The sequence below is a fragment of the Micropterus dolomieu genome, linkage group LG06 (assembly GCF_021292245.1).
Source record: "Micropterus dolomieu isolate WLL.071019.BEF.003 ecotype Adirondacks linkage group LG06, ASM2129224v1, whole genome shotgun sequence".
Lineage (NCBI taxonomy): Eukaryota > Metazoa > Chordata > Actinopteri > Centrarchiformes > Centrarchidae > Micropterus > Micropterus dolomieu.
The window spans coordinates 5468690-5487028 of record NC_060155.1 but is presented as its reverse complement, the minus strand read 5'-3'; the positions used below and the strand labels follow the sequence as shown (position 1 = coordinate 5487028).

General features: G+C 40.8%; 1 protein-coding gene across 4 annotated transcripts in view; it reads left to right on the top strand.

Moving 5' to 3' along the window:
• The window catches only part of LOC123971972 (rho GTPase-activating protein 12-like), a 63390-nt gene that overhangs the window by 8730 nt on the left and 36321 nt on the right, over positions 1-18339 (top strand). For all 4 annotated transcript variants that reach the window (XM_046051116.1, XM_046051114.1, XM_046051117.1 and 1 more), the window contains exon 2: positions 250-1003. In XM_046051116.1, coding sequence (XP_045907072.1) covers positions 323-1003 — 681 coding nt within the window. In that variant the 5' untranslated portion in view covers positions 250-322. The remainder of the gene's footprint in view (positions 1-249; positions 1004-18339) is intronic.

The following is an 18339-nucleotide window of genomic DNA, read 5'->3' as shown; positions in this document are numbered from 1 at the left end:
AACAAACTCAGAAATCTGTTTTATATTATTCCTTTGGAAATTTTTGCCTAATTGATAGCATACAGAATGGAGGAAGAGAAAGATAAAAAAATTATTATTATATTATTTCTGCCCAAGAAACACTTTTAAGGCCCAGGTGTTGACTAAATCTAGATTGTGGAAGATAAACTGACAATATAAAATGGCAAAATATTTATATAGAATTGTGCTGGATACTGACTTTAGGTCCTTGTTGTTGTTTCCCTCCAGCTCTGCTCAGGAAGCCATGCTAATAAATATGTTCCTCTTGCGGTGAGTTGCTTCGTGGACAGTCAGAGGCACCATGGCAGAACTGCCTATTGCCCCGGGCCAGGTCTACATCGAGGTGGAGTACGACTATGAATACAAGTCCAAAGACCGCCTCATTGCCATCCGCCAGGGGGAATGCTACATGCTGGTCAAAAAAACCAACAACGACTGGTGGCAGGTGAAGAAGGAGGTGGATACTAAAGCTTTCTATGTACCTGCTCAGTATGTCCGAGAAGTCCGCAAAGCCCTCATGCCACCTCCTAAACCTCTCCCCCATCCTCCGGCTGCCTCTGGAAACACACATACGCAAAGTGGGGCACATTGGGTAAAGCCAACCAGTCTGGAGCTGGGACTCCACGACCGGCCCGCTGAGAACCTTCATAGACATGAGTCCAACTATCAGCGCTCACCCTCGGCACAAACCGCTTCTTCTGGGCACTTCAGTCCCCCCAGTCAGCGCAGGAACAGTAACCACCATCAGGCCCCAACCATTCCCACCGAGCACGAGCGAGCTCTGCCTGAAATCCTTGTCTCCGGTGGAGGCCCTCAGCCAGCCTACAAAGGAGGGTCCAGCACTCTACCCCGAAACCGAGCTCGATCCCCAGAGTTGAACGTGGACAGCACCCAACACTGTGACTCTGCAGGTGAAGAGAGACGCACCAACGACTCTGAGTCGGGAGACGAACTGAGCAGCAGTTCCACAGAACATCTGCAGGTAAAGTCATAGTTGTTTTTTGGGCTGTTGAAGGTTTTTACACACATAACCCTTGGCATTAGTTTAGGCTCAGAGACCCACTTTAAGTCCCCCAATCCAGGATCCGTGTTAGTTTAAACAGTCAAAGGCTTTAAAAATAAAAATCACAAATAAACTTGCCAAAAGAACTAATTAATATACAGTATGTGCTGTACTTTCTGCCTGTTATTTTTATAGGTACATCATATGTCTGTATTGTTGGACCTGTAGTTTTGGAAGTTAGTCCCTTTTTCATTTGCTCGACATGTTTAGGTGATCCGATCCCTTGACCTGATTCTGAAAGTTTTGTAGAACGGGTGTGTGATTTGTCACTTCAGGCTCTAAAGCTACTGAGGTGGAGACGTGCAGCGTCAGTGAGATGGGGCTGCTGATTTGTGACTTGCGAGCCTGGTCAGTGGGTGTGTCTGTTCCTGAAATCATTAGCTCAGCCCGCTCCTGAACAAAAGCCAGTGAAAAAATAGAAACCGAGTCTGTGTTGTGCTGCCCTGGGGTGTAGACCTCCTTTCTTTTTTGTGAATAGAAAGGAGGGGATTGCAGTAAGTTGTGTTGATCTATAGAGTATTACTCTACAGTAAAGTTAGAAGGTTTCTTTTTACCTGAATACCAATAGTAATATGTCATAAATATCAATTCTGAAACTGTACAATGACGCACAAGAATAGTCATCAAGCACAACCATTGCTTGCAAGGTTATTTGTGTTACTTGATATTTGACTTGGACAGATTTATGGCAGCTTAATTAAATAATAATAAGACTAATAATATAAACGATAGTAGTGGGTGTTGAGCAATAACTTGGCAGTAAGTGGCTTTCAATTTGCACATTTCAACGTTACACTTATCTGTATTATTTAATTTACAAATTGCACATTGTTACACAGTTAAAGCATAAAATATACAAAATAATACTTAAGAAAGCCACATAGTCTGGGGTCACCCCTGAAATGGACCTTAAGAATCCACAACACGTGGTCAAAATTTTAAGTAATACAAACCACAGTGCTCTGAAACTACTCCCAAAATGTAGGTTTTCTTGCCGTTGATTGAACTGAAAACACTCAGACAAAACTGACTGTTAAGTTATTTGTTCAGGTCACATGAAACACTCTGTCAACTTTACTTTCTGAAGCACTGATATCAGAGCGTCACACAGTGGCGTAAGCGCTGACTCAGTGTGATGTGTTGGTTATCTTAAAAGTGAGCATTTACAATTTTAAAGTCCGTATTTTCTCTGAAAGCAGCACAGCATACAATGGACTTCCTTCCTTCCTCAGTCATCCTGTGTGCCATGTAAATGGCAGGAGAAAGGTCAAAGTAGCCAAGCTGCTTTTGGTAATGTAGACAACCAGTAAACACATGATTATTGTTTAAATTTTTTAAAAGTATGCAAAGTGTTCTTCACCTCCACCTTGTTCAGTATTTTCCTAAATCAGGACACGTAAATGATTGAATTGTTAACACCATGCTGTTCCTTCAGTGATTGATTGTTTGGTCAGGTGGATACATACCGTAGTCCTGCAAAGCTCTCCTGATGTTGTTAAACTGTCCCAGTTTCAGTGGGTTGCTTGTTTGTTTTTACTCTGTCCTGGCAGCCTGCTGCTGGTGACAAAAGCCCAGGTGTGAGTCAGGACTTCCTAAAATATGCCAACCCCACCCCTCCCCCATCTCTGTCCTCACATTTTCTCTTCACGTGTCTTTCCTTTCCTGCATCATCGTTTTTTTTTACAGGAAATAGGTACTGAAAGAGCAGGAGAAGTTTGCATGATAAGAAAATAGTAAAGATGTGTGTTAGTGTTTCCAGTTGCCAGGCCTCGTTCTTCATTGCCAGCTCATGCAGCTCCTTCTGATAAGCTACTTGCTTAGGCAGTAATGAGTGTTTCTTCAGAGCTGCACAGATCCTTGCCAGGCTCTTATCTGCTATCTGGACCTGACGATGGGGCCTACTTTGTCACTACTTTTGTGACAAGTCAACTTTCAGCAGCCGCTGCTCTGTCATCCTCCAGGCTTCAGTCCTTGGGGGTGGGGGTGGGGGGTTTGAAGTTATTCTTTTTCCATGTATTTTTCTCCATCCAAAGGGATTCAGAGAGCTTTTTCCCACTCTTCAATAAAACTATTGAATGAAATACTAGCACTAGCATGTTCTCAGCTCGCTTGCATGTTAGCTCACCGGCTTCAGTAGTTCACCAACCAGCCTTGTAAGTAGGCCCTACATCACTAAGCTTTTAGTATCGCCTATTTTTGGAAGATGTGTGGATGAACGACGCCGCTGTTCCACTTTCTGGTGTGACCAGGCCTTACATCAAATTTTTTTTTTTTACTTCAGTGCCTTGTACAAGGCATCACAGGGGCCACTGCTGTTAATGCAGGCTCAACCTTTTCCGTTGCTTCTTCACAGTAAAACCCTTCCAGTAATGAAAATTGATAATGGCATTTATTGTTAAGTAGCAACAGGGAGTGCTGAGTTGGAGTCTTTGCTGGTAATTCAGCCTAGGTCAGGTTTAGCTGAGGCTAGATGTTGTTTTTGCATCCTGGCATTACTGGCAGATGAGAATGCAAGGGTAGAGGTATGGTAAAACAGCGTATTTGCACATAAAGAAGGTAAACTATACTTTTCCTGTACTGTTTTCTTCACCACCTGCCCCATTGCAGAAGGTCATCCAAAGCAGAAGGGACATTATGGTCAGCATAACTACAATATAAAGTAATGGTGCAGGCATGTTTGTCACAACATTAGTATTAAGTTTCTTTTGCGCTCAACAGTCATTGATCTTTATTTGTAAAATTTTGAAGTCGATTGAGATATCAATGTGCATGCATACAGTACGTCTTAAAGCCCCAGGCCACGGTGGATTGGACATTGTATCCGCTGAAGCAGATGTTTCCCCCTAGTCACGGAATATAATGGCTGTCAAGGTCTCAGTGTGTTTTAATTTGCTACTTCACTGCGCCGCCTCCTCCGTTTTGCTTTCCATCACCCCTCTTCCTTCAGGATTATAATATTCCAACAGCACTTGCTGTATACTGTATGCTCTATATGCAGGATATGCCTTACCTAATTTGTTTAGAAAAAAGTATAAAAAAATCTGGACCTCTACAAATGCAGTCATGTCTTAACAATGATAATATGCAGAAGATGACAGCTGGAGGAATTGGTCTTCTGGTGGGGAATAACACACTAAACTACAGACTCCTAGACACCACCTAAAATTAGTTTACTCTATACCATAAGCTTAACAAACCAGACAATCTTATTGAAGCGTTTAGTCGTGGTAAGTAGGGCTGCACGATTTGGAGTCATATTGTGATTATTGTGGACAATATTGCAATTGCGATTCGATTATAATGGGGAAAAAATGCTACTATGAGTCTACTTGATTATCAAGGAAAATGCACAAAAACAGACATTTTGAAATGTGTGTTTTTTTTCTCAACTTGAACAAAGTTAGACAATAAACAATATTGATAACAATAACTAGTAAAACAAGCATATTGCACCTACAGAGGAGGCGGCTAGAAGGAGCAAATGTTGGCGCACCGGCTAAGGCTCTACATTAGTCCCGTGCAGAGGCGCTATCCTCAACCTGGAGGAGGAACGAGTATACATAAGTGTATTAGTATAATATTATAACATTAAATAAAGAGTATAATGTTCAGTTAATAGTATACTGTTAGTATAACTATTATAGCCTATATTAATTAATTTAATTAATTATTTTTTATATTCATTATAATTTCATATAATAGTATACTATTTTACCACTAGTTGAATATTAAAACCAGTTACAGCTGTTTTAAAAAGACACTGACAGGCACGTCGGCTCTGTGAACAGTTGAACATGTTGAACAACAAAAGCATATGTTAAATGGCCAAACCTTCCTCATCTTCTCCCAGTTTTCTTCTGTCTTACGGCTTCAGCTGCTGTCGACACGTAGGACTAACTGTGTCTGTCACAGAGCGACTGGAGCACCGGCATTTCTCTCGGTGCTCCATTGACGAGTCCGACTATGTTTTGAACAATTTGCGGCGGAGCAGGGAGGGGGGGTTACGGTAGGTTGTTGTTGTTTTAAAAGTTACTGGCACACTGTTCATAAATAATTATTCTGATTGCATGTAGGCCTATCTGTTTGTAGAGGCACATGCGAGAGTCCGGTGTGGGTGTGGATAATGAGCAGACTGTAGCGTACACAGAGAAGATCTATTTTATTAAATCGCACATTTGTGGTTATGTAATCGCACATGACTGATTGCGATTAGATTAAATGTGCAGCTCCAAAGGTAAGTGTGTGATTTTACATGCCTCACAAGAGTCATTCACTGCTACACTGGTGTGTTAAAGAATTGCATTGTCTGACTGATATTGACAGCACTCTGTCAGTATTTAATGTTCATGCGTGAACAAAACCTGACAATCTAATTTGGTTTCCACAGATTAAATGACAAATGAGGTGATAAACCAGAATAAATTGAGCTACTCAGGACAATAAATGAACAGGAATTGGAATCGTTCCTGGAAACAGGTGCACAGATGACACATTACATAAAAAAATATTCATATCATTCAATATCGGTAACAATCAGAATCAAATCATTACTTCTTTCAAGTCTAAAGTTGAAGAACCCGGATGGTTAATTGGGATTTTAAACTATCCTTCACGGTCAGAACATGACAAACACTTGATGCCGAACAGTGGATAACTTCAAAAATCTCCAAAACAATTATGATAAAATCTTTTTTCAACAAATATGCATGTAAAATTAAGTAAAATCTTGAAGTATGTTGTAAACATGCAAAATACCAATCAAGGTTCAACAAGCCTCAAATGGTGTGTATACGAGGTCCATCCAAAAAAACACAACAAAGGTTGTTTAAAAATGTTTTCTTCTTTGTGTCCTTGCAGTACTAGTAGTTCAGACATAGGAGCAGACAGTTTTGACCTAAATTTGACCTTCAGCACGATGATTTGGTACCTTGACTGTCCATATTAGTGTTAAAGATTAGCCCTTGTTCACCCACAAGTCTCCTCGTGATTTGTTTTTGTCCTCATTATTAACCTTTTAAATTTAAACCTTTATTATTATTTAAACTCGAAGAACCTTCGAGGTTTTGTCCTCGTTTGCACTGTTGCACGCTGTAGCTGTAATCAACGAAAAACCTCTAATGACTCTGTGCAGGATGACTGATTGGAGGAAGCACTTCCTAATTTCTTTGATTACCTAATGTGGCAGGAAGTTGAGTAGGCAAGTATACATCTTTACACAGTCGCACCTACATTTAAGTGGTGGAACACACCCATGCACATTAATGTATGTCCATAGAACATAAAATAAGTAAGTAGTTTAATCTAGTCCTTCATTTATCCTACACACACGTGCATGCAGTAATAATATTACTTATTACTGGGTAATTAGTTACATTTCTATTACTTTCACGTAAAAAATCAAGCAAGCCACTCCCGACTTTTTAACAAATGTGTTTCTGCACATGCAAATAAGAGCAGTATTCAATGTTTCTACAATACATAAAACGTATTATTGGTAACATAGCGTTACTTGGAGTAGTAACTGTAAAATTACTGTTTTAGAAATGGTAATAATATTGTATAATCTACTGTCCAACACTGCTGAGGACACCCATTTCTGTTCAGTTATGCAAAGATAACACATCCATACAAATTTGTTCATGAACACACACACACACACAGTCACACAACAGGGATCTGTTAATGGGAGCCAGACCATCTGCACTACTGTTAATTCTTTTTTCTCTGCCTTATTAAAAAGGCTTATTATATCACATGTTGGCAGGGAGAGTCTGAGCTCACTGCAGGGCTATTTAGATGTTAAATCATCCTCTCTTTCAGGGGGTCCCAAATGTTTTCATGCTGAGGACACCCAGATGGAAACACAATACGCCATTGGCTCCAATTTGTAAAGAATTTTAATAAAGCATGAATTATTTGCCGCCTTGGGTCTTCCATTGATACAGTTTACAGATTAGCCTTTTCCATTTTCTTCCTCTGCTGTTCACTACTGAACAGCTCTGCAGCTATTAAATACCTTCCTCAAGTTAGCACTCTGGTGCTAACTGTTGAGAGAAGAGGAGTGACATTGAAATTAAAAAAGCAATTTACAATTTTTCTAAGACTTACTGCTCTTACTGTCTTCCCAAAATTTGCTGAAACTGTTCTTTATTATATTTTTTGTTACCTCACTTGTATGTTTATGGTCTTTCTTTTTCGTCTCGTCTTACTCTGTAATGTTTCCTTGCCGGATTGTATGTGGATTACAACTGGTGACCTTGGTCACTATTCAACAAACCAGGGTGGTGAGGTATATTTCTCTTTCTAGTAGTTTTTCTTATTTCACCATTTTAATTCTACTTCTACTTCATTCTACTCCACCTTATTCTAGTGTTTACTCGCAACTTGAATCTGCTCAACTTGCTTTTCCCTTCAGTTCTGTTTCTCCCCACACACACACACACACCTAGGGATGGGAATCGTTAATTTTTATTGATATTGATACCCTTATTGAGACTGCTTAACGATCTGATTCTGTATCGATACCACTATGATACTCACTATATACTATTATTTAGAGAAAGAGAGATCATTGCTTATTACGTGATTCAACATTTCCCTCTCTCTCACACACAGCAACGCACAAACACACACACACACAGCAGTCCACTACTTGCCCCAGATCTCTTTGATATTGCAACAGGGTGTAGGCCTACTCACACTAGCCAATCCGTTAAGCTTCAATTGCCTGAAAAATGCCATCAAAGGCTATTGCTCAAGGAGAGACCGCAATTCCACCCCTTATGGTAATATTAGAGTGTTATTATTTTACGCACTGCTTGTCGCCGGCACACAGTAGCAAGCATATTATCATTTGTAGCGCTGTACTAATTGGAGGATGCACCAAAAAGCCAATAATACTAAGCAAATAAGCTGCATTCAATACAGAGTAATAAAGTAATTTTATATTAATCTGTATTTTAGTCTTTTCAATGTTTTCATGCTCTTATCTTGTTTTTTTGTATTATTCTTTACACTTGTTAAAGCACTTTGTAACTTGTTTTTGAAAAGTGCTCTACAAATAAGGATTATTATTATTATATATTATTATTATAAAGTAGGCTACAATTTAGTTTATTGTCGCGGGTCGCGGTCTCAACCTGTTCGGTCAAAGTCAAAACTTGTGCGCACGATAGTGGCTGATGGTGGAGAAAGTGCAGCCATCTTGTCAGTGGTGCGATGCGCGGCGTAGTTCATTAAGAGAGTATGTTCATTTAAGTGATCATGATACCAAATAACAGCTCTCTCCGTGTTTCTCTGCAAAATTCTAAAATGGTTCACCGAACATACCTGGGTAAAGTCTATGTGGGAGTAAATATGGGAGCGGCTAATGATTTTATCTTCTTTCGTGAGCAGTGTTTTCTTCATAAATGCCAAACGAACAATGAAACATAGCCATCACAATTCCCCAGAGCTTCAGTCATCTAGTTTTGACTGATAAACAGCGCAAGTCATAAAGAATGTCAGTTTTCTTTCCTAGAAGAACAGAAGCATTATTGAAAAATGATTTAAATGATGAATTGTTTCCCAATTAATTTTCTGTTGATTGATTAGCTCTCTTGTCTAATGTGCTTTGGTGCAGTTATTGCACTGTTTCTGATGTGTGTCGGGATTTGAGCCTCAAAATGGCTTCACAGCTTTGAGGAAAATCACCATCAGCAAACAGCAGTTTATTTGGGAATAAGCAGGAAAGTCTCAGTGGAGTACTGCAGTCTGGGTTAGTGTCCATTTCTGTGCCTTTCGCCAATGTTATGAAGCAGCCCTGAGGGGTTTATAGTGCTGTTCTGTACTGTTCTCAACCTGGGACACACACACACACACACACACACACACACACACACACACACACACACACACACACACACACACACAGAGTTGCTTCAAGGGAATCTGGCAGCTCACCCACTCCTATGCAGTGTGTTAGGCTCTTGTATAACAGAGCAGAGGTAAGGCCAGGTTTGACACCCTCACTTTGTATCTTGTTCTTATGTTCTCCTTCGCTCTCCTTTTTTGTTTGCTTTCATTTAAAATTCACCTGCTCCTCTTCCAGCCCTGGTCCAACTGTTCAACTTAACCTCTTTATGTTGGAGCACTGCAATCTTACCTCTCTTTAACACTGCAAAAATTCAGTTTTCAAAACGGGTGCTCCATGAAAGGCAAATACTGCCTTAAAAAATGATATTTTGAGCTATGGTTATAAATTATTCTATATGGGAATATCCATGTACTTGATTTTCTGAAACTCAGTTGAAAAATCTATTGTAGATAAGTTAGGACATGGGAATGTCCAGCGAAGTGAAATACCTTAATGATCACAGTGCTTACTTCCTCACATTGATGACTAGGGCTGTAGCTAACGATGATTTTAGTACTCAATGCTTCTACAGATTATTTCATCGATGCATTGTTTAAGAGGTACTTTTGCTTGGCGGCGGTGGCTGTAAATCCAATACTGCAGCAAAGCAGTCCTGCTGATTGATACACAATACTGCCTGCAGGGTTTAAACACCCATCGATTTTAAAGGGAAGAGGTCAAATCTCTTGACATTTCTATCTTCTCATGTCATGTCTCACAGCGCCCAGTCCTGTGGTGTGCTGGATGTTTCCTCAAGTGGTTATCAGTATCCTTTAATTATTATTATTATTATTATTATTGTTGTTTTTTAATACTTAATGAGTGATTTCTTGCTCCCTGGTCGAACAGCTGCCTTCACGTACTGCAAAGATGTGAAGATTCACAGCTTTCACACTAATACAGAAATATACGTTTATTAGGGAGCTCCAGAACAGAAGGCTTTACTTATAAAAGATGATTTGTTTTTTCATACTGTAGATTGATGCCTTCCAGAGGTGCAGGAGTGATTGATCCACACTCTGAGTGGTGGAAGTTAGACCCTTGATGAAGTGTCAGCAGTATAATAAATATCCTGGAGAGTGATTAAAGGGGATAATCGAGTGTAAAGCGTAAGTCTGCCCTTTATGACTTCTTTAATTAGATGTATGTGTATGGATGGGTGGGGGTGGGGGGTTCACTGTGTTCCTCACTTTATGGAGCTTTTCTTAATCCCTCTGGAAGCTCCAATTGGATATCTGTGTGTGTGTGTGTGTGTGTGTACATGCGTGTTGGTTATAACTTCAGCTGGGGCGTCCTGCGTTGTGCAGAGTGGCATTATGGGAGGGCAGGTCAAGCACTGTGTGTTGTGGCAGTTCACGGACAGCGAGCATCACTGAGCTCTGTACGCACTCCCCCTCCCTCTCTCTCCCTCTCTCTCTATGTTTATGTAAGAACATGTGATTGAATAGTGACTCTGTGTGTGTGTGTGTGTGTGTGTGTATGTGAGTGTCAGTGCAGGGCCCCAGAGAGACATTATCATCTGGTTTGCCACAGTGACATGTCAGTCAGGGAGAGTTTGTGAATAGGCAGAGGCTGCTGTGTTTCTCTGCATCACCAGTGTCTTCGTCAGCACAGCCGGCTACAAGAGTCATTGCTCTGCAGCGGCAGCTCCAGCAACAGGACAGTATGTACCCAGAAGAGAATGAGACGGTAAGCCAGCTTCTTTATCTGTGCATGCGTACCGGCAGCAGGGACACTCAGAAATACAGCACCAGTCAACTTCCGACGCCTCGATCTGTAAACACACATTTTTTTTGCCGAGTCAGCACATCTCTCCACGGATTGTGTTCTCTTGTATCAAAGTGATGTGCCGCACAGTGGCTAACGCTTTTATTAAATAATTCTAACACAGTGCCACGCCTTATAAAGTGTTTGGAGTTGGAAGATACACAGATGCACACATGCCAGCTGGCATCTCCTGCATTTACTGTGTCTGTTGCACTATGAGAGAGTTATCTGTAAGTAAAGTGCTGTCTGTTTTTAAATGTCATTAGGCATGCTACCCTGCATTGCACTCATATTTTGATCCCAGTCATGAAAGCAGGGAGGGTTGATCTCTGAAGTTATCTCTTTATTCAGACACGCACTCAGAGATTAGTAATTATTCCTTCTCTGCTTTGTATTTCTATCTCTGCCCCATTCTCTGTCTTTGTCTCTCTCCCTCTCTCTCTCACACACACAGCAGCTGATCTTGCAGCTTTTTGTTCCCATGCTCAGGGCGGACTTGTGTTTAATATCACTCCGTTCAACGCCAGCGCTCACAGTGATCCATAACATTGATTGTTTGACTCCCAGCTACTTTCTAGCCAGGAGGAACAGACCAGGGAGGTTCAGCCGTACGCTGAACTGATGATGGCATGCGACTGGATAGCTAAGAGGATGCGCTAAGCACTTGCAACGCTTCATTACATAAGTGCTGGCTACGTAACATTTGTTTGGACAGCTGGCTGGTGAGACGAGCTCGGGGCAGCGGCGATGATAGGATGGAGGGACGAGGAGGAGGCGGGGTGGCAAACAGGACAGAAAAGTCTGAGATATTTATTTGGATTTCAGATATATTGTTAGTTTACACAGCTACAATGACTGATATTTTACACACTGAAGAGAATATATTTTACAGAAGAGCGCTTTGCATTTCAACAACATTAGAAACTGAATATAAACTTTACTCTTGGTCACGTTCAGTGAAATATGAATTTCCTGGCAGCTTCAAGCCATAAACTGCTCAGTTTAAGTAAAGCTCCTTTTTATTACAGATTTACAATTATGTCATCTTGCATCACATTGTCTTTAATGGCATGAACAGCAAAATGCAGAAACCCCCTTTATTTTCTCCTTTTTCTCCTTTGTTACATGCCAAAATGTTTTTTACATTTAACACATTTTACAAATTAGCATCTAAAGAAACAATTTAAAAAATAGGAGGAAAGTCTACAAGATATACCAACAGACTTTGCTGTAAACATGACCAAGTTCTTGATACTCCTTTTTTAATATAGTTTGTGTTTAAACGCTTCTCTTTGTCTGTGTTATGACATCAATCTCCTCCAAACCGCTCTGTATATCTGAGCAGCCACTTAATGACAGAGGGCTGTTTGCAGCATATAATCTCCTGGTCCAGTATAAATAAAGGTTTGGTTGGGGCCCTGCCCATGTGTACTCTGCACTATAATTTCTCACTTTCCAGTAGAAAGGACCGTCTTTGTGTGCACTTTGCCCCCAGTGAGGTTCAGAATCAGAGATTATTAACTTTAGTTTTGATGTGAATATAATGTATTATAAAAGACATGGAGAGAAGAATCACAACTGTTCAACCTGTAGCTTTCTCAGCCTCTGTCTTCTTAAGTTTGGAAAAGTCCTGGGAATGAATGTCTTCAATTCCAATGTGTAAGAAATGTGAAAACATTAATTTTAAACATTCCAAAACAATGGGAGCTTATTTATTGTGCAGACCTGACTGCATACCTTATAAGAGTCTCGCGTCCTCACAGCAGGGACTTTCTGCTCTTTCAAAGTTAGAGTTGAAAATGAAGTGTTGTCATGCTGTTGTTGCTCCTAGATTTGCAGCTTCCCTTAAAGTCTGACAGAGATGAAATACATTTTTAAAAAGCATATTTTTAAATACACTTGTTTTCACTGGCAGTTGATATTTTCTGATTTCGAAGTATTATTGACTACATAGACCTAGAGATTAGAGTTTAAACAATTAATCTTTGCATCGTTTATCTGTTTTAAATCATTGTAAAGGTAATGTCTTACATTTTTTTTAATACTGTTTGGACACCTTGGGCTCCGATTTTTGATCATCTTGTTAACTAATAATGATTAATTAATCAACAAAATAGTAGTGAAATTTGGTGCGAATGGAATGAAGTAGTTGTTGCAGCTCAAACACAGATATGCACACCTGCAGCAGTTTGGCATTTCACTGAAGAATTATGATTTTTTTAGTCTTTAGTTACTTCCTTCATCTGTGACATGTAGATCGTTTTTCATAAGTTGTCGTCATTTTTGCCATGCTGTAGCTAACACAAGGATAACAATTAGAAGAGATGGGAACGTGTGTAGGAGCCGTTCACAGGTTGTGTGGGTTTCTGCAGATCAAGCGTAAAAGAGGAGCATGTATGCATGTTAGGCAGTCAGGCTGGTTTAGCCTTCATTTACAAAGCCCTACTTTCTCCCCAGAGCTCACAGTGGGTCTCTTATGGACGTCACAAATTGAAGGTTTGATGTCGGTGGGTCACTGCATCTTCAGCAAATTACCCCCCCCTCTTCAATGTCCATATAACTGAACACAAACAGGGCAGAGGTCATAGCATATGAACTGGTTTAGGGATCAGTGACAGGATGATCCCAGCTTAAGCTTTGTTCTAGCTCTGCTGGCTGTCACACATAGGCTTGTAAAGGCTTCTCTTTCTGGTTCTCATTTTCCCCTGATAAATAAACCCGTAGTTACATATATACCTGAGAGATTATGTATAAATTATGACACCAGATTGATGTACACAGACAGCCCTGCTCACTGGGTTGAGCAAAGCTTTAACACTGTCAGGTTTAGTGATGTGAGCTACTGACATGCAGAGTATAAGTTGCAGAAGCAGGAAAAATAGAAGCTAATATAATTAACACACACTGCTGTGTTGTTTGTGGACATGATATTACATGTAGAAACATTATCTATCAACATTGACAATCAAATTTTTGACTACAAATTGTCCTTTCAAGGTCCTGAAGAAGATCCATTTGTGGTTGAAACATTGTCAGTCAGGTCCAAGTACAACTGGGAACAACATAGCTCTGTGCAGTAACTTCTGTCTTTATTTGTGCAGATAATTACTACTCAACACTTGTGAAGAATTTTTGGATGTGCATGTGCCTCTTGATGCCACATTTTTCAGTACGTTGAAACATTCACCCAGGACCTGAACATCTGCTGTTTATCTGCTGTGTTGGTTTCAGAGTATTACTGGCTGACTAGACTAAAAATTGATCTACTCTCCATTCATATTGATTGGTTAGAGAAAAAAAAGGAGTCTCGAGAGGAATGAGCTCAAGACATGTTTAAGCATTTGGGGACAAGTCCAGGCTGTAAAGGCTGTTTGAATAACAGTATCCACTGAATCAGGTGTTCTCACTGACATGGTTCTCTCCAGACATGTTTTAAAACACATAGAAATAACATGCTTTATATAACTCTTCCTGCTGATGTGGGTTTTTTCACAATGTTCTCCCTCGTTCTGAAATCCAGAACCTTTAAAATGCAATGTGTTGGACACAAGATGTTTGATGTCCTGCTTCACTGGACGGATGATCATTTCTTATAAGATAACATCTTTGTGGCCCGGCAGCCATTGACAGTCACTGCACTAAATGATGCAACTAAAGTTAAGTGACACAGCTGTTTTTTGTAATCAGTTCATAAAGTCACTCTACCGGTCTGAACAAAGTGAATGGTTTCGTCTGAGCCTTTTCTAGGCTCAGTGTGTCTTCATAGGTCAAGGTCTCCTTATTTGGAGTTTAATCATAAATAAGCTAAGACATGTTCGGGCCAGTATTAGAAGTATTCACTCCCCAGCATAGTGATGGCTCACAGCGTGGCGTAATAGATGTAAGGTTCAGCCCTAAACCTCATAGCTACATGTTCAAACCTAGCTCTGCAGCTTTTGTGTGGGTTAGTCAAACCGTCATCAAGCAGCTGTGCAGCCATGAACGTCTGCCCGCTCCCCACGCGCCTGTCTGGGGGGAAAAAAACTTGCATATCACAAAGCGAAGGAAGGAGCTCCCAAATACACTGTGTGTAACGCTGTGATTGAATTGTTCAGATGAAACAAAGGAGAACAAAGACGACGACATGAATAGACGGATCTGCAGAGTCATGCTGGGAAATAGGCTGCACACTGACTGTCCGCTCTCCTAGGTTTAATGTTAGCTTCTCTCCTGCTGTATAAAAGCTCCTTAACTTCCTGTTTGGACAGTGACCCTGAGGTAATTCCATTTCAGATTAGATTAGTAGATCACTCAAGACAAATTTCCTGCCTATTCCTCTTCCTCCTCTTTTTCCTCATCCTCCTGCTCCTGCCTTCTGATCGTTTGCATATATGATGTTACAGATACAGTAATATACCATTCTGCATTATATGTGGAATTTTGTCCTGTTGCAGTTATGTGTAAAATGTGAAAATCCAGCGAGCCCCTTTCGTCTTGTTGAACTGGTTTGGCATGAGCAGGTTTTTGTACCTTGTTCAGGTTTGAGAGGCCAGAGAAATGGATCACACTTGTGTTCATTTGCATGCAAGACCAGAAGTACAGGTTCAGGCTCCATGAATGCCTGGTATTCTCAATAGGCAAAAAAATCAAGCGTTTTGTTATTTCTTCTTCTTCCCCCAAGGACAGTTTGATTTAAGTACCCCTGAGTGAATACAAATTTTAATCACACAGAGCTTGTTGTTATCTGTCAGTTTCACAGAACCGTCTCTGTGCTGGGCCTTCTGCTTACTGTATTCTGGTGATTTGTAATTGTTAAAGTCCAAGCTGAATCTGATGCTTCTCCTTGCTGCTCTGTTACACACTGTAATAGAGTAAATCTATCACTGACGTGTCCAGACTGAGTCCCTAAATCTTACCAGTATGTTAACCTCTGCAGCTCTGGCTTTGTGTTTTATCAGCTTTTGGGGAGATAAAGTGTCTTCAGGCAGAGAAAGATGCCAGCATTTTATTTTTATTTTCCTCTCTAAAGGCCTCGGTTAACAATGCAAAAAATTTCCAATACCAACTGACGTCTACAGACTATCATGGAGTAGAGAGCATAGTCTAATTTATGTCATCATGGCCGATGTTTGCCAACATAAACAAAACTTTCTGGTCTATTACAGTGTCGTGCTTGTTTTCACAATTATGGCCACCATTCCTATTGGTCTCAAATAACATTGTACTCACAGAGTTAATTGCAGAGCTCTGGGGTTGCTATCGCTAAAAAGACCTCAGACAAGGCAAGAAACATGAGCAGTGTGATGTCAGAAAGCAAACCCCAGGTTAAGACACAGGCGACAAGTCGAATTGTCACCCAAACTATTTGTTGAAAACACCCATCATTGTTTACAGACTAACTTCCTAGTTCAAGTGTTTCCAAGTTCCCAGAGCTTAGCAGACCATTCTGTGAGTACAGTGTTATTATAACTGATAGAAAGGATGGACAAAATAAACTATCCAGTATCTACCACTCACACCTCATGCTACTCAGTCAAACAGTAAAATTCACCAGTCACTCTTATCATCCCCCCCCCCCCTTTGCTAGATTCTCGGGTCAACATGGGTGCTTGTACAGACAAAATAATCAAAGTCAGGAGAACAGGAAGCAGAGACTCTGCTGTTTGATGTCATGTGGTCCCATTCAGCCTTGTGTCTTTCATGGGGGGGGGGGGACAAGCACAGATTGTTCTTACAATTTGTCTCACTGCCTCTTTGTCGTGGAGAACACTGTATCTCGGCCAACTGGACAACTTTAATCCACATATTATGAGGCAGGAGTTCATCTTTTCAGGCCTACTGTTGCTACTCTATGCTATCCGCTTGATATGCAGCACTTGATTCGTAGACTGTGGTGCTGTTGAGTTTCTTTAACGTGTACATATTTTACTAAACTCTATACCACCTGAACGCTTCATGGGCAAATTCTCACTTTTCTGTTCAGGTTGGAACATGTTTGAGGGAAATAGTACAGTGTTTTCTCGGAGCTCCCTGTTGAATTGTTGTCACTACTGCACAATTGTAGCATAGTTTGCTTTTTTACCTCTCTGCCACCCTGCGTGCCTATCAGAACGACCTTGCAGGATTTGCGTGGTCATTGAAGTAATCACAGCCGGCAGGTTCTATCTCTGGCTCCTCTCTCCACGTTGTCTCATCCCCATGAGTGGAAGCTAGTGGATGGAAAACTGCCAGGAATCATATTTCATTTTGTACCACTTTTCCTGGATTCCCCACATGGTTACTTTTATTTATCCAGAGTAGGTGGGCTGAATACACAATTTCTCAGCAGCACCGTGCTTCACATGTAGTTAGCCACAATAGCTTCTCAGCACAGCTGGATGAACTTAGTCACAAGCCTGTAGTCTCTAAATGAATGCTGATTATTGACCGGGGTCTATGGAACATTTCACATACTCAACTGGAATTAGGGATTTTCGTAATAATCCAGGTCCTTAAAGGTGTCCAAGTTATGTTTACATCCGGTGTTACTCACCAAAATGCATTGTGCATTATCCTGAGGTTTAACACGCTGGATGCATTTCCTTCCTCAGAAAACATTTGCAAAGCCAATTCTTTTTAGCAATTCTTCTTCTTCGCTGGATTTTGCTGGTGCATTGGCTCATTGCAGCCACATGTAGATCATTGTAATAGTGTGAAACATCAGCTGTGTGCACATTTGCGTGCATTTGTGTCCTCATACACCTCCACGAGACAAACGGGTACCCACTCAAAAAAATGCTGCATAGGCGCTACTAGAGGTCACAAACTCCCATAGTGCACCTTGGCATATAAATATTTGCTATTGCAGAGTGAGACATTAGCTCATTATAATAACTAGATATGGTTGATGTATTGAAGTAATAACAGTGGGACACAAGGTAGCATGTGTATTGTTTAGTAGTCTTTTATAGTGGATGCCTCCCTTAAATAGCACTTTTCTTCCTTATCTGACATTTGACTAAACAGAATCTTTGGCTACAGCAGTGCTGCTTTGATTGTCTGCACAATTTTTTGCTCACAGGTTTCTCTCAACGTGAGCCCATAAAGTCATTTAAAAGGAGAAGCTCTGACATGCCGCAGGCTGAATGAGGGATCATCCTTAGCCATGGGGATCTCTCTCTTCCTGCCTCAGTCTTCCTCAAACCTGCCTTTACTCTCCTCCTCCTCCACAAAGAGGTGCACTGTCGAGGCATGCAGCAGGCAGGGAAACTGGGACACGTGGCCTCTTCTCTGTAGCTGGAGGAGGTGAATAGTATTTCAGTACATTTATTTCTTCTCCCTCTCTCCCTCCACACCACATTCTTGAAGGTGTGCACAGACAGGTCGATGCATGATTCCCTGGCAGACAAAAAGAGTGAAATGAGCTATGAAAGAGAACATGAGAAAAGATGCCCAAAACAGAAGAGACGATGAGGAAAGAAGACATTTTGTAAGGGACAGTTAGGGTACAAACGTCTCAAGAGCAGACATTTTGTGCTCATGTTCAAAATCTTAAACTACTCAGCCACTTCGTTTGTCAACATAGAAACACTTATGAAATTGCAGCGCTTGTGATGGCAGCTAACTTCATTTGCAA